This window comes from Gymnoscopelus braueri, assembly GCF_963280865.1.
Source record: "Gymnoscopelus braueri genome assembly, chromosome: 17".
NCBI lineage: Eukaryota > Metazoa > Chordata > Actinopteri > Myctophiformes > Myctophidae > Gymnoscopelus > Gymnoscopelus braueri.
In genome coordinates this window covers 3,016,669-3,032,086 of record NC_137617.1, presented here as the reverse complement: position 1 = coordinate 3,032,086, position 15,418 = coordinate 3,016,669, and the positions used below count along the sequence as shown (strand labels likewise).

Here is a 15,418-nt window from a genome sequence, read left to right as displayed (position 1 = left end):
GTGATCTATATTCTGTCCTATCTACGGTTCAGTTAAACTGCAATGTAGAGAGAGTCGACGCGTTCTCTCTCCTCCCCATGTGTTCCCACTGTGAGATCCAGTAGATCTCCACCTCCTCCTGCATGATCATTTCATTGTGTGTGGATCTAACCGGACAGAATGCATCGCAACCTGCAGGCAGAGAATGCGCAACGGATCTGTAGCCTACTCTGGACATGATAAACAGCCTGGATGTTGGATTGTTCTGAGACACCACCACTTTTTCCAACCTTATATTCCTGTTATACCTCAAAGCGCGATGCTTTTAGCAGCTGTTCTCATCATGCTGTCCATGCTGGGTGAGTAATCTGACGGGTTTTTAATTATGTTGCGTTTTGTGTCAAACTACTCTGATCCCTGATATAATGTAGTACAGTTATAGGGATACAGGCTAGGTGGGCACTATAGGGACATCTAGGCACCTCTGTGTAAAATATGCTATTTTGTCCAAAATGTTAAAAAAAATCTAATATTTGAAATATGGTCTTAAGTAATGTAAAGCAGTGGTTCTCAAACTTTTTCATGTCAAGGACCCCCGAAATTACATGTATTTGGCCACGGACCCCCATCTCAAAATATTTATGTTCCATGTACCCCTATAGAAGCAAAGATTTGAGTTACAAATGTTCGCTTTATATTCAAAGATTTGCACACATTCTTAAGATTTCTCAAAAATAGCAGATCTACAAGTTATAAGCTTGTAGATCTGCTATTTTTTAATAGTCAAAGTATAAAAGGATAAAGTGGTTAAAATGATTGCGATGCTACATTAACACATTTTGCTGGGGACCCCCCGGGGGTCCCCGGACCACACTTTGAGAACCAATGATGTAAAGTATATGATGTGAACATGCACGGTAATCATTATCAGACGTAATGTTATCCTTCAACTTCTGGTTTATGCCCCAAAATACAGGTTTTGTAGCAATTTGTAGACATATTAGACCTTTTATTGTCGAATGTTTAAGCATGTTCTAATCATGTATACTTTTCTTAAGACCATTTATTTATTTATTTTACATTTTGGACAAAATAGCCTACTTTACATTGAGGTGCCCAGATGTCTACAGTGCCACCTATCCTGTTACCAATAGAACCTCCAATTAAGGTTTCTGCTGCAACTTATTCATCTGTAGATTAGGGCAATTTTGGCTACAAAATGTGCTTCGAGTGATTTGAAACACATTTTAGTATGTATTTATTTTTTTGCCAAAATTGCTCAAGAAGTTGACTGTGTGTGTGTGTGTGTGTGTGTGTGTGTGTGTGTGTGTGTGTGTGTGTGTGTGTGTGTGTGTGTGTGTGTGTGTGTGTGTCAGTGTGTGTGTGTGTGTGCAATCAAAGTTTCATAGTAATAACCCCTCTATGCTGCTTATAGACCTGTGTAAAGTACATTTACTCAAGTACTGAACTTAAGTACAATGTTTAGGTATTTTTTACTTGTATTTCAAATTTTAATTAGGCCTACTTTTACTTCTACTCCACTACAGCTCAGAGACAAATATTGTACTTTTACTCCACTGCAATTATTTGAAAACTTTAGTCAGGCTACTATAGTTACTTTGTAGATTTAGATTATTATTACAAAACATACATTAACCACTCGTATGTATTTCGGCCATTTGAAAATAGCAGATCTACAAGCTCACAACAAGCTTGTAGATCGGCTACTTTCAAAATATGTTTTTATACATTTTAAACTTGTGAAGAAATGGGAGATTCTGCATAAGGAGTACTTTTACTTTAGGTACTTTAAGTACATTTTGATGCCAATACTGTACTTTCACTCAAGTAAATTTTGAATTCCGGAGTTTCACTTGTAGTAGGCTATTGATACTTTTACTCAAGCACATTTTTTATTCCAGAGTTGTACTTGTAGTGGAGTAGCCTAATTCCTGCATTGCAGTATCGATACTTTTACTTAAAGAAGGGGTGCCGTGATTTTCAGTGATCCCCCCCCCCCCCTAAAATATAATCATCAGGTATTATGGCTATACTAGGAGGAAGATTTTTTTCAAAAAAGTGTACAGAAAGTGTTATAATAGTTTTTATGTGGACGCGCACGCCTCCAGTTCATTAAGTATACCTGGTTCTCACCTTAGCACCTCCCACCTGAACCAGTCCCTCCGCCTCCTGTCCTAGTCCCTCCTCCTCCTCATGCCCACACCTGTTGTGTTATGATAATGAGGTGGAGGGTATATTTCTACTGCGTCATTAAAGCGCAGTTTTTCTATTGGCACGTTTGACCCTCAAGGTTTCAGCCTCCAGGAAGAAACTCAAAATAGTCAGAGAAGACATAAAACACCATAAAAACACCACCAGGGGGCTTAATGAAGTTCTATCAACCTCATAGACATATGAAAGACAAAAAAAGTGCAAAACCATGGCATCACCTCTTTAAAGGAAATTTTGGACGACGGTTTTCTTACCTTTTCTATGATGTTATGATATCCTAGGATGAATGGTACAGTAGAAAAAAATCCATAGATCCATCCCAGGTCCGCCACAGCTAAAAACGCGAGCCTGTAGGCCTTGCGCTAGATCGCATATTTTGATTTGTGAGATCTGACGTTCATAGTGACTAAATACTATGAGGTTACTTTGAGGTTACTTTTTCCACCACTGAACTTATAACGAATCTCCTTTCATAGATTCAGCATCCACATTAAAGGGTGCCGGTGGTGATGGAAGAACCACGGCCTCTCGCTCGTCTCCTCACCTCCCCGTCCCCCCCCCAGTCCATCGCCTGGACTGTGTGAAGGCCAGCGAGCAGTGCCTGAAGGAGGCCGGCTGCTCCACCCGGTACCGCACCATGAGGCAGTGCGTGGCGGGCGGCGAGAGCGCCAACAACGCGACCGCCGTGACGGCGCCCGAGGCGCAGGGCGAGTGCCGGAGCGCCATCGACGCCATGAGGCAGAGCCCGCTCTACCACTGCCGGTGCAGGCGAGGCATGAAGAAGGAGAAGAACTGCCTGCGGATCTTCTGGAGCATCTTCCACAGCCTGCAAGGTATTATTATTAACACAGTGGTGTATTACCAGTGGTGTAAAGTAACTAGGTACGTTTACTCAAGTACTGGACGAAAGTACAGCTTTGAGGTGCTTTTACTTTACTGGAGTATTTCCGATTTGTCTGTGCTTTTACTTCTACTCCACTACATCTTATGTAAGGCAAATGTTGTACTTTTACTCCACTACAATTATTTGAAAACTTTAGTTACTGGTTACTGTGCAGTTATAAATTATTACAATATAAAACATACATTAACCACTTTAGCCTTATTTTATACCTAGGCTATTTTGAAACATTTTCGAACTTTAACTTTTGGTACTTTAAAGGGCAAGACCACTTTGGTAGAGGTTTGGGTTGTGTAGTTACCTTGCCATGATGTAACTCCAAAAGTGGGCAAGAAATCAAAAATAATTGCTCCATTGATTAGAAATTGATAATTCAAAATATGCTCCTCATTGACTTACATTGTACGGTAAAACAGCTCTCAAAGTCACTCTTTTAGCACATAAACGAACGCAAACAAAGTTGATTCAGACAATATAGAACATCACCAAACTCAGTACTGTTTGTTTTTTTTAAATACAAATGTCAACTTCCTGATGATTTTGCTATTTTGTAGAAAACCTGGACTGGATCCGCAGATCCGGATCCAGATCTTCAAATAGTAAAATCAACAGGAAGTTGACATTTTTATTAAAATAAAAACAGTACTGGGTTTGGTGATGTTCTTTATTGTCTGAATCAGCTATGTTTGGGTTCATTTATGTGCTAAAAGAATAACTATCAATTTCTAATCAATGGAGCAATTATTTTTGATTTCTTGCCCACCTTTGGAGTTACATCATGGCAAGGTAACTACACAACCCAAACCTCTACCAAAGTGGTCTTACCCTTAAGTATAAAAGTATTGGCATTAACATATACTTAAAGTACCACAAGTAAAACTATTCTCATTGTGCAGAATGTCCCATTTCTTCACACGTTTAAAATGTATAAAAATATTTTGAAAATAGCCGATCTACAAGCTCACAATGTGACTATTCTCAAATGGCCGAAATATATATATGAGTGGTTAATGTATGTGTTGTGATAATAATCTAAATCTGCAAAGTATCTAGGAACTAAAGATGTCTTGATACTTGTAGTGGAGTAAAAGTACAATATTTGCCTCTTGAGATGTAGTGCAGTAGGCTAGAAGTAAAAGTATCGAAAATTGGAAATACTGAAGAAAGTGAAAAATACCTCAACATTGTACTTAAGTACCGTACTTGAGTGAATGTACTTAGTTACTTTACACCACTGTAAGGGGTCAATATTTATATTTGTACATTGTATTGTCATGCAACTAAGTATTGATTAGGGCTTAGTGGCTTACATGTGTGTCTACTGTGTCTTGGTTGCGCTAGAATAATCCATACTTCACTAAACCAATGGCAAACAATACCAGAAATTAGATACAGTAGCCTACTTATTTCCCTGTTTTTTTAAAGAAGAAAAAAAAACAGGATTTTGACATGAAATATTTTTTTTTTATGAATAGCATATTATGAATAAAATGAAAAACATGTGTCGTACTGTAGATTATCTCGCCCCCTCACTCTGTGTCTATCTATGTATGTATCTATGTATCTATCTATCTATGTCTCTCTCTCTCTGCGCTCCCTCTCTCTTTGACTCCCTTCCCCCGCCCCCTCTCTCTGTCTGTCTCTCTCGCTCTCTCTCTTTCTCTCTCACTCACTCAATCTCTATCTCTATCTCTATCTCTCTCTCTCACACACTCTGTATCTATCTATTTATCTATGTCTCTCTCTCGCTGCGCTCTCTCTCTGACTCTTTCCCCCTGACCCCTCTCTCTGCGCTCTCTCTCTTTGACTCTCCCCCGCCCCTCTCTCTGTATCTCTCTATGTCTCTCTCTGACTCTCTCTCCCTCACACACACACACACACACACACACACACACACACACACACACACACACACACACACACACACACACACACACACACACACACACACACACACACACACACACACACACACACACACACACACACACACACACACACGCCCCGATGCCCGCGTGTTATTGATCGATGTCCACTGCTCATATCCAGGCAATGATCTGTTGGAGGAGTCACCCTATGAAGCGGTCAACAGCCGGCTGTCAGACATCTTGCACTTGGCTCCCATCATTTCTGGTAAGATCTAACGTCTCCTCAAGATGCCTACATTCTCCAAATTAGGCTCTATGCACGACAGCCATATTGGAAAGAAATCGGGCCCTCTTCCTTACTTCCTTCACAGGTGTTACCAATGATTCTGATGAAGGCTCTGTTCCAGTTCGTGTAGCACAGTGGTTCTCAAACCTTTTATTTTCAAGGACCCCCATAACTCTGAGAGTGTACAAATGGAACCAAATGGACCCTTACGGGTCCATTTTGTTCCATTTGTACACTCTCAGAGTTACACACATTTTAAGGTGCCATTTGGAACCCCCCCAAGGAACCATGAGGGTCCCTGGACCACACTTTAAGACCCACTGGTGTAGCAGAGTGTTTCCAGTGAGCCAACATGCACAATATCGGCACCCTGACTCTGTTTGACCAGAATGGAACAGAGCCTTCATTAGTATCATTGGTAACACCTGTGAAGGAAGTGAGAAGAGGCCCAATGTCTCTCCAAAATCCCAAGTCATAACTTTCTTCCTATCACTTATCCACCAAACGTTTCTTACTGATAACTTAGGTGATTCCCCTCCCCCACTCAGTAATCTGATGGAATTAAAGGTAGGGTAAGTGATATTCTTTGGTTAAAATACATGTTTTCGCGATTGTTAACACACAAAAAGCGAAAATGAACGGAACCCACAGAGCCGGGCGCCACTGCTCCAGGCCATGGCAGAGGCTTGTGGCAACGTCGGTGTTGAGGCCTGTCGGGGGCGCCACTCGAGGCATTTCTTCCAACGCTGCTTGGACAGGGAGAACAGCTGTGATGTGGATGAGGCCCTCTGGCCAGACAGGAACCAGAGGCGTGATGCCTAAATCATGTAGGGCTTCATATTTGTGTGCTGTTTTATGTTTGACTATGAAACAAGTAGGCCTACACTGAGTCATTTTACAAAAGGAGAAATGTCTCATTCTCCAGAGTCATTCATATGGTATGTTCCATTTCTATGATTGTGTTTTCGATTTTGCACTTCAGTGTGCTGTAAATGCTTGGTAGTGTGCAGCAAATGCTTAGTTGTGTGTACTGTAATGAATGGTGTGTGTGTGTGTGTCATTTGAAAATATGGCTGTGTACCAAATGAAAACACAAGTTCCATTTTGTGAACAGATTTGATGGCAAAGAGTCATCTTGCGAAGGCAGTGTAGGGTTTAGCATTTTGTGTGTGAGGTTTTCAGTTTTGTGTGTGCCGTTTTGAGAAAGCCGTTTTTGTTTTGAGATAATCGTGAAACAACGTGAAAAAAATGTGAAAAACTAAATAGCTCTATATTCTGATAGTACTCATTGCTATAGAGTGTTTGTTCAGTAACAGGAGTCTCCATGTCTCTCCAGCTCTTCATTAAACACTAAATGCATTTTCAGGTCGGAATACCAATTTTATCCAATCAGGATAGAGAACTCAGTCAGGATACAGATTAAACAAGTGACATTGGAAGTGGTGACACAAACAAATTGGAACTGGAACACTATGAAAATGACACTGATAAATGGGCACTCTCTCCTGATTGGCTGACATTTGCAACCCACCTGAAAATGTATTTTCTGTTTATTAAAGAGCTGGAGAGACAGGCAGACTCCTGTGACTGAACAGACACACTATAGCAATAGAGCTTTAACCTTTTAACACAAAACGTTTTGTTTAAACCGAAACGTATCACTCACCCCTACCTTTAATGACACCTGTGTAGCTTGCTTTGTCCTGAGCAGTTTGTGTACATCTAGCGTGGATATTGTAATACCTGGATATCGGACATTTGGACATTTTGTCACAGAGGTGGGATGTGTTGCTATTCTTTGACAGTTTGTGTTTATGCATGGCCACTAGAAGGGGACAAATCCTTGCCTGCTTCCAATAGACCAATTATTTGTTATTATTGAGACTGGATGCACAGGTGATTGTTTCATGCAATCAATTCTCAACCTGTTGTTTCGGGGTATGCTGTTTTCAACGCACCCCAACCCCCTCTTGTGTGTTGGCTAGTGCTGCGCACCTTAGCGAGACCTGACAGAATGGGTTTCATTTGGTGCCGGCCTGCGCGCGCATACTGGTTCTTATCAGTGTGACGTCGTCTGTTAAGGGATCTATAGACGCCTTAACAGACAACGTCACACTGATAAGAACCAGAATGCGCGCGCAGGCCGGCACCAAATGAACCCCACCTCTCATAAGATGCAATGTAAAAGTGGTCACAGCCTCACGTGTAAAAATGCATCCCATCAAACTTTCAGATGTTGTTTTTCTCCCAGTGTGGAGGAAGAATGCTTAGGATTTTTACTCTGATCTCTCGCTCATGAAATATATATTTCTTGGTTTCTGTTGTGTGTAAACAATAATAGCAATTCAAAGCAGTTGTCCTCAAAACCCCGCCTCCAGTGGCTGTCATAAGAACGGAGGGAGCGCTCTATGATCACGACACCAGAACCTGCTCTTGCTGGCGCAGCTGTTTCACCCCTGCTGGTGTCTGAAGCAATTAGACTCCATTCAAACGGATGGGTTTTTGCCGAACTTTGCACTTGATTGTATTACCTTAACACTTGGGGTGCCAGAGGTTTATTAAAATATTATACGTTGAGTGCCGGGATTTTTTACAATTTTTGAACCTTTTTCAAGTAGTCACAAAATATTTTCAGTGATCACCGTCCTCACGGTGATCCCCTCATTACACACATACAGGTCTCGTACAATCGGGGGGAAAAAATTTAAAACATTCGGTAATCCGTTCCATAGTTGCAGCCAGTTGAAAATAATCAAAAATACATTGTAAAAAAAAAAAGTACACAGGAGCCGAGATACAGGCTTTTGAAGTCATAAGTTAACCAGGAAGTGGATTGGAGTCTAAATCTTCGAAAAATGATATCTCCTGGTGCTGTGAAGATAAAAAATAAAATAAAAATAAAGAAAATAAAAAAAATGTTTTTTAATTTTTTTCATATTCTTTTCCAAAAACGTAAATATACGTTTTTGGCACTCAGAGGGTGTATTTGCAAAAACGTATATATACGTTTTTGGCACCCAATTTAATAAACATTGTCATAAATACTATTATGCTTCCAGTTGCTAGTTTAAAGTCTTCTATCAATCACCATGATATGCGTTTTGTTAAATTATGGTCCCATTTATCTAATATTGATGATAAAGTAGGGTATGCTGTTGGAGGGGTGTGGCTACCTTGTGATGATTTGATTGACAAGCTACACAACCAATAGCATTCATTCCCCACCCCCGCTCTGGTCCCAAACAATCGCATTAATTTCCGTTGCCATAGGATATAGAAAGATGGTGGATTTGAAATTGCTTCATTTTGTAGTTATGCACCCACCCAGTTCGGTGGGTAGATTGATTAATTTGGAGAATGTAGCCCCCTTCGGACTCCACCTCACACCCCCTAGCACATTGGTTCTCAAGTGGGGTCCGGGGACCCCCAGGGGTCCCCACAGCAAAATGTGTTAATATAGCATCACAAAAATTGTAACCACTTCAAGCTTTTATGTTTTGGCTATTCAAAAATAGCAGATCTACAAGCTTGTAGATCTGTCATTTTTTGTGCAAAGCTTTGAATATGTATTTTTGTAAGCGAACATTTGTAACTCAAATCTTTGCTTCGGGGGGTCCCTGGAACAACATATTTTGAGATGGGGGTCCGCGGCCAAAAACATATCATTTTGGGGGTCCTTGACATGAAAAAGTTTGACTAACTAAGATCAACTTGTGACGGGCATCGCCCCCTATTGAGTGAACAATGACCTATTTCTAAAATAAATAAAATATGCAAGGTGATTTTAATTTTACATTTTAGTTATAGAGGACAAGTATCATGTGTTAAGGCATATTTGGCTTATTAGCCAAGGATCCTTTTAAGAATGTATAGATCGGCAAAGCACATTTATTTGTATAGAATGTTATTTAGACAGATCCCAGGTTCATTGTTTACCTGGTATTCTATAGTTTCAAATGTACAGATTGTCATTTAGGTAGTATGTTGTTTCAGACAGATGCTGGGTTCATGGCTTACCCGGCATCCTATAGTTTCTTGAGGCTCTACACTGTTCTCTTTGCACTTAAATTGCTCTGGATTCATTCTAAATTATGGTTGAAGTAAAGTGTGTCTCTACCTTTGAAACATTACTGAGGTCCGTGGTTCTCAACCATGGGTCCGGGGACCACCAGGCAGTGTTGGAAAAAGTACTCATATGTTTTACTTAAGTAAAAGTATCAATACTGCAATGTAGAAGTACTCCGTTACAAGTGAAAGTCTGTAATTCAAAATTTACTTGAGTAAAAGTACAAAAGTATTGGCATCAAACTATACTTAAAGAACCAAAAGTAAAAGTACTAAAATGTTTGAAAATAGCAGATCTACAAGCTTGTGGATCGGCTATTTTCAAATAGCCTAGGTATAAAATAGGGCTAAAGTGGTTAATGTATGTTTTATAATGTATATATGCAAAGTAACTAGTAACTAAAGTTTTCAAATAATTGTAGTGGAGTAAAAGTACAATATTTGCCTCCGAGATGTAGTGGAGTAGAAGTAGAAGTATGTCAAATTGGAAATACTTCAGTAAAGTAAAAGTACCTCAAAATTGTACTTAAGTACAGTACTTGAGTAAATGTACTCAGTTACTTTACACAACTGCCACCAGGGGTCAAATCTAAGGACTTTACAGTGTATTGGTGATCGGAGTCCCACAGATTTAAAAAGAAGCTATCAAATGGGGGTCCGTGGCCTGATGCATATCAAACCAGGAGGGTCCACGAATTTCAAAAGGCTGAAAATCTCTGGCTTAAGTGACCACATGTAGGTAGGTGCAAAAATGTTCTCGGTTCTGTCAGCGGTTTTCCATTTGTGCTGCAGTCTGCAAGGTTTTTCAGCCCTCACAGCCCTCCATTACCGGTCCCCAGCGCCTTTTTTATCTGCCGTTCTGACCTGCTCTATATATATAAAACACAGTCATTCGGTGCTTCACTCAGCTCTCTCTCAAAGTGATAATGACAGATTCTGACGCTTCTTTTTTTTATTTATTTCTTTACCTAATGGCTGCTATAGTGTTACCAATGGGAGGAGTGCTCATTTCCGCCAGTATAGGACAGGTTTTGGGGATCAGATGCTTTCATGAGCTGGTTGTCAATGAGCTTTCATTTTCGGGAGACGATGTCTGTTTTGTTTGTGGCTGTGGTACACAGATAGTTTTTTACTAAACGATGAAAGATGTGAAAGTGGCGGCAGTGGCCGTATGGCAACCGGAAGGTTCCCAGACCGGGAAAGCATCTGTGTCATGTTTTAGATTTTTTTTGGGCTATTTTAGATAAATCGTGAATATTTGTGCAAATCTTTGAATATATGTATTTTTAAAGCGAACATTTGTGACTCAAATATTTGCTTCTGGGGGATTCTACAAAATCCTAACAGTTTTCTGAAGAAAAAAAAACGTACGTTTCTACATCAGTGTTTCTCAAAACCTTTTTCATGTCAAAGGCACCCAGAATGATATGTATTTGGCCACGGACCCCCATCTGAAAATATATTGTTCCAGGGACCCCCTAGACGCAAAGATTTGAGTTAAAGATGTTCGCTTGAAAAAAAATATATATATATATTCAAAGATTAGCACAAATGTTAACGATTTTTCAAAAAATAGCAGATCTACAAGCTCATTGTGCGGCACCGAGTGCCGCGCCATGAGCTTGTAGATCTGCTATTTTTTGAATAGCCCAACAAAATCTTAAAATGACACAGATGCGTTCCCGGTCTTAATGCGTTAATGGCTGCAGTGCTGGGTTGGCTGGGAGGTGCTCATTTCCACCAGTATAGCACAGATTTGGGGATCAGATGTTTTCATGCACTGGGTTTCAATGAGTTTGTTCATTTTGTGAGGAGATGTCTGTGTTGTTGTTGTTTTTTTAGCGGGTGGTGTTCGCTGCTCGGTGGGTGTTACTGCGGCAGGGGCTATTCATCTTAACACTGCTCAGGTGCCACGCGGCAAAGAAAAAAAGAAATACAGGAAAATAACCAGTGGAACTATATCATTGTAGTGAGTTTTGACATTCTCGATCACAGGTTTTCAAAGTGTGTGTGTGGGGGGGGGGGCGTGGACCCCCAGCAAGCGCCAGGAGGCTCAATTGTAAAAGAGAGAGAGGGTGAAATTCAAAGAGAAATTAAATAAATTCAAAATAAGAGTGGCACTGGATGCTATTTATTTTTGAAGAATGATTCGTTTTCATTGTTGCTACACTTATATCTACACTAATTGCTACACTAATATCAAATAACAAGTGTGTGAACCCAATAGCACTTACAATTAAGAGTGATATTGACTTGTTATTATGCAGTTTTTTGAATAATTTGACGTTGCAACACTTAAAATATAGAATATGAAATTTTAACGGTAATATCGTACATTGTATCGATATCGAAATATTTGGCATAAATATCGAGATATGAAATTGTGTCCATATCGTGCAGCCCTAATGAATTCAATTCATCACCATGGCATACTAACACGCTAATACATGTCACCGACAAATGCAAATAACTAGACGTACAAAGGAGAACAAGGAAGTGAATGACACCTCCTGGGAATTCAAATCTACCTCACCATGTTATTTTTTAAGGTCAGTGTTGAAAGAAACCGGTGATTCACACCCTTTAATAGATGATGTGAGGGCATTCCACATTGTGGTGGCAAAGTAGTATAATGAGAATTGTTGCCATTTCCCCCCATTTTATACTACTTTATTTTATACTTCATACACTGAAGTATAAAATATAGGGCTTACATTAAGTGGTCCACAACTTGTGATGGACCACTTCTATTCCCTGCTGCTGAGCCATTTAAGTAGAAAGACCCATCGACTGTGGTGTCCTGCTATGTTTCCATTTCTTATTGTCAATAAAGCGTAATGAAGAACGTTTGAAGCGGCGAAATGGAGTTCACGGCGAAGGCTGGCGAACAGACCGTTGTCACGTTATTGTTGCATTAACCCTGAGCCACCGAGCGTCACACACACCGTGCGAAAAATCATCAAGGTTGGGGGACATTCGCGCATTACTGCTACATTAACCCCTGAGCCACCCAAACGTCAAGACAATATTATGATCCGTCACAAGACGTGTCGCGTACCGAAAATAGCCGACCTACAAGCTCACAACGCGCCGCGTCCGCGCCGCGTTGTGAGCTTGTAGATCTGCTATTTTTCGAAGTATATAAATCCGGCTTCGCGCCGTGCAAAATCATCACACGCGCCTCCATCTCATTGTGGGAGATCAATAATACCTTGTTTTCCCTTTAGCCTATCACAGCACGCCCCCCTATCGCAGGTTCAACAATACACCCCCCCCCACATCCTTGTGTCCTTCTCCTAAATCCAGTGGTATAAAGTAACTAAGTACATTTACTGAAGTACTGTACTTAAGTATGCTTTTGAGGATTTTTTTTACTTTACTGGAGTAGTTCCCATTTTCAGTACTTTTACTTCTACTCCACTACATCTCAGAGGCAAATATTGTACTTTTACTCAACTACAACTATTTGAAAACTTTTGTTACAAGTTACTTTGCAGATATAAATTATTACATTATAAAATATACATTAACCACTTCAGCCCTATTTTATACCTATGCTATTTGAAAATATCCGATCTACAAGCTCACAACGTGTCGCATGGAGAAAATGTTGAATGCCGGACTTTTACTTGTAACAAAGTACTTCTACATTGGAGTATCGATACTTTAACTTAAGTAAAACATTTGAGTACTTTTTCCACCACTGTCCTAAATCACATATCTCTGCCTCCTCTGTGTTCCCGTGAACCCACGCCGTCCGTCAGGGGGGATTGACCCCACCTTGACCTCGTCTCACGACTAAGGATTGACTAATTTCCCTGCTGCTGCAGCGTGGCCAGTGGGATGTTGTTCACATTTTATTTTGCCGTTGTCGATAAAGGATGTAAGGCAGGGGTGTCACAAACGTTCGACGCCCAGGACACCTAAATAGCCATAACCTCGAGCTGCGCGATTGCTTTTGTTGTGATAACGTGATCTTTGGCTGTACTCTTCATCATCATCATGATTCACAGGCTACGGAGGAGCGCCCTCTATCGTAAACCAATGAAATCACCACACGACGAGTGACTCGTCAATGGCGGTGTGAAGTACTTTTACTCAAGTACTGTACTTAAGTACAGTTTTGAGGTACTTTTACTTTACTGGAGTATTTACAATTGTCTATTCTTTTACTTCTACTCCACTACATCTCAGAGGAAAATATTGTACTTTTACTCCACTACAATTATTTGAAAACTTTAGTTACTAGTTACTTAAACTTTGCCGATATAAATTATTACATTATAAAACAAACATTGACCACTTTAGCCCTATTTTAAACCTAGGCTATTTGAAATTAGCCGATCTACAAGCTCACAATGCATCGCAATGCGACGTGTTGTGAGCTTGTAGATCTGCTATTTTCAAACATTTTGGTACTTTTACTTTTGGTACTTTAAGTACATTTTGATACCAATACTTTTGTAATGTTACTCAAGTAGATTTTGAATTCCGGACTTTTACTTGTAACAGAGTACTTCTACATTGCAGTATCGATACTTTTACTTAAGTAAAACATTTTGAGTACTTCTTCCACCACTGGAGTTAAATCAAACACGCCCAAGAGTTAGAGAGTTTGCTAAAGCTGGTTCTGAAAAACATTGTGGGGTTACAGGGAGGTTAGTGGTGAGATTGGAGCTCTTAGGGTGAAAGGGAGAATTAATTTTGTTTACAAGTTAGACAGTGGATAATTCAGCTGCCGGACAGCATTGGTAAAGGAAATGTTTTTGAAGTCGCTCTGCCTTTGCGAGTTTAATTTAGCTCCTGGGCTTTGATATCGTGTGAGCCAGACTAAAGCTGTTTATGTTGAACAGAGGAACTCTGAACAGCAGAGTGGTGTGAGGGTGTCTTATCATCAGCGGTGGAAGAAGTTCATTCAGATTGGACAAATTTACACTTGATTTTATTCATAAAAAAGTTACATAGTGCCACTTTAAGTAAAGGTAGCAATACCACAATATAAAAATAGTAAGTATTGACATCAATGTATACTTGTAAAAGTACATTTTGTTTCCAATTTATATGTTTAAAAATAGCAGATATACAAGCTCACAATGTGTCGCGACATGTTGTGAGCTTGTAGAGCTGCAATTTTGTTGTACGTTTGAGGTCCCGGGGAGACACCACGTGTCTCTTTTGGGTCTTAAAATGTAAAATAGCGGACAGTTCCTCGAGGCATCCATAATTCAGCACCACAGTGCTGGACAGCTCCTTGACTGATGCAGTTAGATTGAGCTAAAGTCCATTATTGTCAAGTGAGAGATTGATCAAGTGTTTTTTAATGTCACATGGATGAATAGTACAGCTGGTAGTAGACATGGCAGGCAGGAAAATTCCTCTACTGTATGTCCAGCTTCCTCTACAGTGCAGATACAAATAAACAAAACATACAAATAGGCTGATAGAGCAGTGGTTCTCAATCTTTTTAATTTAAAGACTCGTTGCGAGGAGTTATGAGCTTGTAGCTATCAGCTATTTATTTATTGTTTTGCCTCTTTCTAATATTATTTGACAATTTGGCCAATGTTTGACCAATTTTTATTGTATAGTTTACTTTTGGTTTAGTAATGGTATGTTTTCCTTTCTTTGTCTTTTTTTTTTTTTAGGTAGGCCTAATAATGAGGCTTAAATTGTCACTTCACTGTCATCATTAAGCAGAAAACCAGGTTCAAATCCAGGGTAGAAGAGGAAAGTTACATGGTTCTGCCTTAACCCATTCATTCCGGGAACGCATCTGTGTCATTTTAGATTTCTTTGGCTATAAAAAAGAACTTGTACTGTAGATCTACAATTTTTGAAAAATCGTGAACATTTGTGCAAATCTTTTATTTCTTTCACTGCCAAGAGTATTTTCATAAAGTACTCCCCCAGTGCCAGCGATTTGCGTGTTTTTTAATTTTGTAATTTTTCATTCAAATAAATTCTCTGATTGGGGTTTTAAACACTTACGACAGTTCTACCAGTAGAGAGCAGCAAATCGACACATTGATCGCCTCGTTGACTCGCTCGCCCCCTCCCAAACAGGCTTACGTCACATCCGGTCATTAA

The 15,418-nt window shown here is 39.9% G+C and overlaps 1 protein-coding gene across 1 annotated transcript in view; it reads left to right on the top strand.

Annotated features, from left to right (window-relative positions):
- Nucleotides 1-298: 298 nt before the first annotated feature.
- Nucleotides 299-15,418, top strand: part of gfra1b (gdnf family receptor alpha 1b) — a gene marked incomplete at both ends in the record, with an annotated part of 102,262 nt that continues 87,142 nt past the window's right edge. The window contains 3 exons of the mRNA XM_080454809.1: nt 299-338; nt 2,775-3,044; nt 5,162-5,245. Of these exons, the coding sequence (XP_080310935.1) occupies nt 299-338; nt 2,775-3,044; nt 5,162-5,245 (394 nt within the window). The remainder of the gene's footprint in view (nt 339-2,774; nt 3,045-5,161; nt 5,246-15,418) is intronic.